General features: G+C 40.5%; 1 protein-coding gene across 1 annotated transcript in view; it reads right to left on the bottom strand.

Moving 5' to 3' along the window:
* The window catches only part of LOC128702848 (cuticle protein CP1876), a 423299-nt gene extending 421172 nt beyond the window's left edge, over positions 1–2127 (bottom strand). Inside the window, exon 1 of the mRNA XM_070102591.1 lies at positions 1747–2127. Within this exon, the coding sequence (XP_069958692.1) occupies positions 1747–1770 (24 nt within the window). The 5' untranslated portion in view covers positions 1771–2127. The remainder of the gene's footprint in view (positions 1–1746) is intronic.
* Positions 2128–2575: the final 448 nt, after the last annotated feature.

A 2575-nucleotide genomic window follows, 5' to 3' on the forward strand; every position in this document is an offset into this window, starting at 1 on the left:
ACACACACACACACACACACACACACACTCACACAGGAAATAGGAACAAGAGGGCACAAATGGAGTCAGAGCAATGTTTGGATACATTAAGATAGCTACAGAATTGTCAGTAAGTGGGAAAAATCTGGTGGGTGAAATGGTAGAGGAGGAATCCATGCATACACAGCTTTGAGAAGAGGTACGACAACATTCTTGTAGTCAGGAAAGAATGGAACTATTAGCGGCCAGGGAAGAGGAGAGACCAGGAGCTGTGACTCGACCCTTAGAGCCACACATAGTTGAACTGTATAGTTATTTTGCATGTTAGTCACCATTTTGTCCTAGGCACATGTCAATTAGACACTAGGCCTGTAGTGTGTGTGTGTGTGTGTGTGTGTGTGTGTGTGTGTGTGTGTGTGTGTGTGTGTGTGTGTGTGCGCGCGCGCGCAAAATAACCGCAGTAAAATAAAAATAAAATAAAAAATTGAGAAATTCGACGCGCTTCATGATTTCTCAGATTGTCAAGGAATATTATGAGAAATTATGTGAGTGTGTATGTGTGCGTGTATACGTGTATGAATGCGTGCGTGTGTGCGTGCGTTCGTTGTCTGGGAAATTTGTGTGTGCAGCTCTTCGTCTTAATCACCGAGCTCAGTGGTTGACTGTTATCTACTCGTGCAGCAGAACTTGTAATCTCTTCTACATTACATTCATATTTTTCCATTGTGGCATGTTGTAACTGGTTAATCTTTATAGATGGAAGACACCCTAACCTAACAGAGAAAGTTGCCATAGTATGTGAGAAAATTACACAATATTTTTGAGAGTTAAGAGGATGGATGGCTGTCTGTCACTATATAACCCGGATCGAACTCCCAAAATTAAAAGGACAACTCCAACCTGATGTAAATACCATGCTCGCACTGTAGAGGTACACGTTAAGGCATAATTTAATAATAAAAAAAATCAACTACTTGACACGTCTCTCTTTAACAGGGTTCTTATACTTAAGATTGCACAGATATCAAGAAGTAGGACTGACTCCCACATCTTCCTCTTCCCAGGTGCCACTATGTATTCGTAATTGTAATTTGCTTGATGTTTGGTTTCTTATTAATGAAAAGTTACCAGACTTTAAACAAATAACTTTGTTTGCAATAGTTAAGTCAGTTGTAGGCATAAATCTAGATGTACTCCCGTTAACATATTCACATGCTCTTGCGCTACCGAACACAGACTGGATTTGGGATGCACAATAAACTAGCCGCTTCTGCGGCCAAATCTGTAGAGTACCTTATTTTTACTATTACTATCATTATTATTATATTTATATGTAAGCACTAGACACGTAGGGGTTCGCAAAACGCTTAGACAATGGGAGGCATTGTGGTTTGATCTAAGGAAGGGAAGGAAATGTTCAATTCCTTCGATCAAGAGTGCCTCACCAGCATCCAGGAGCCTCGCTTGAGGGATGCTGCTGATCTCATACCCAGGTCTTTGTTGACACCAAGGTTTCCTGCTCCATCACATAAGCTGGAGTTTCATTTCAATCTTACCACACCCACTCTTTCTTAATGACTATCGCCCACACGAAAAGTACGAGGTGCGTTATATCAAATCATCCTCACACCCACAATGAAAATGACGAGCGTTTGAAGCAGCGACTCCGTACATTATTTTAATGTAAACAACGTTAACGACAAGGCTGAGGCTAGATCCGTGTATACAGTGGTAGACAACAATACTGGAGAAAGAAACAGTACTTACCCTGACTGCACTGCGTAACCCCATCAGAGAAGGTTCCTCGACGCTGGCGAGGGGCTCTTGATCTGGAGTATTGGATCTATGCTCCAGTTCCCTGAATTAAACCTGAATACCTTCCACATCCCCCCCACAGGGGCTGTATAATCCTATGGGTTTAGCGCTTCCCTGTTTATAATAATAATAACCCTCTCCGTAACCACCAGGTAGGGCGGACGAACCACTGATCACACATTTTCAAAATAATTCACACATTAATTCAAACAATAATCGTTACAGTCACAGTATCAAGGCACTTAGCACTTGCTCGTTAAGTTTCAATATAAACTGCAGTCTTAGTTTCTTAGTAATGTCAAGAATAACACCACTTGTATCACTACACCCTGACTACTTCACGTCGAATGAAACAAGTTAAACCATCAGTGGCCTGCCATCTACTGGCCATGCCAGTAGAGGGTAAAACAATACAATAATAATTCCAGCTTTACTTTTCACGATATGCATTTGTGTTTTATGCTGTAAGTCGAAGAAACAAGGCTTCTTCAAGCAAATTAAAAAAAAAAACTAGAAAAAGGAGTAGGAGGTTATTTGAACTGGCCCAACGAAAATGAGTGTTGTTTTAATTCCACGGAACATGACATCTTCAACATCAAGTATCTCATCCCCGTCTATAATGTCTGATCAGGTAAAATAAATATTATTGTATGTCATTCTAACCTAGAATAATTTATTGCTTTTTGTAGAGAATGTCCGTCCTATATAAAGTGCACTGTGTGTTGTTTGCTTGTATACAGTAACTTATCCGAGGAAACTTTATGCAACTTGCATGCACCTT

Source organism: Cherax quadricarinatus, chromosome 82 (assembly GCF_038502225.1).
Source record: "Cherax quadricarinatus isolate ZL_2023a chromosome 82, ASM3850222v1, whole genome shotgun sequence".
Taxonomy (NCBI): domain Eukaryota; kingdom Metazoa; phylum Arthropoda; class Malacostraca; order Decapoda; family Parastacidae; genus Cherax; species Cherax quadricarinatus.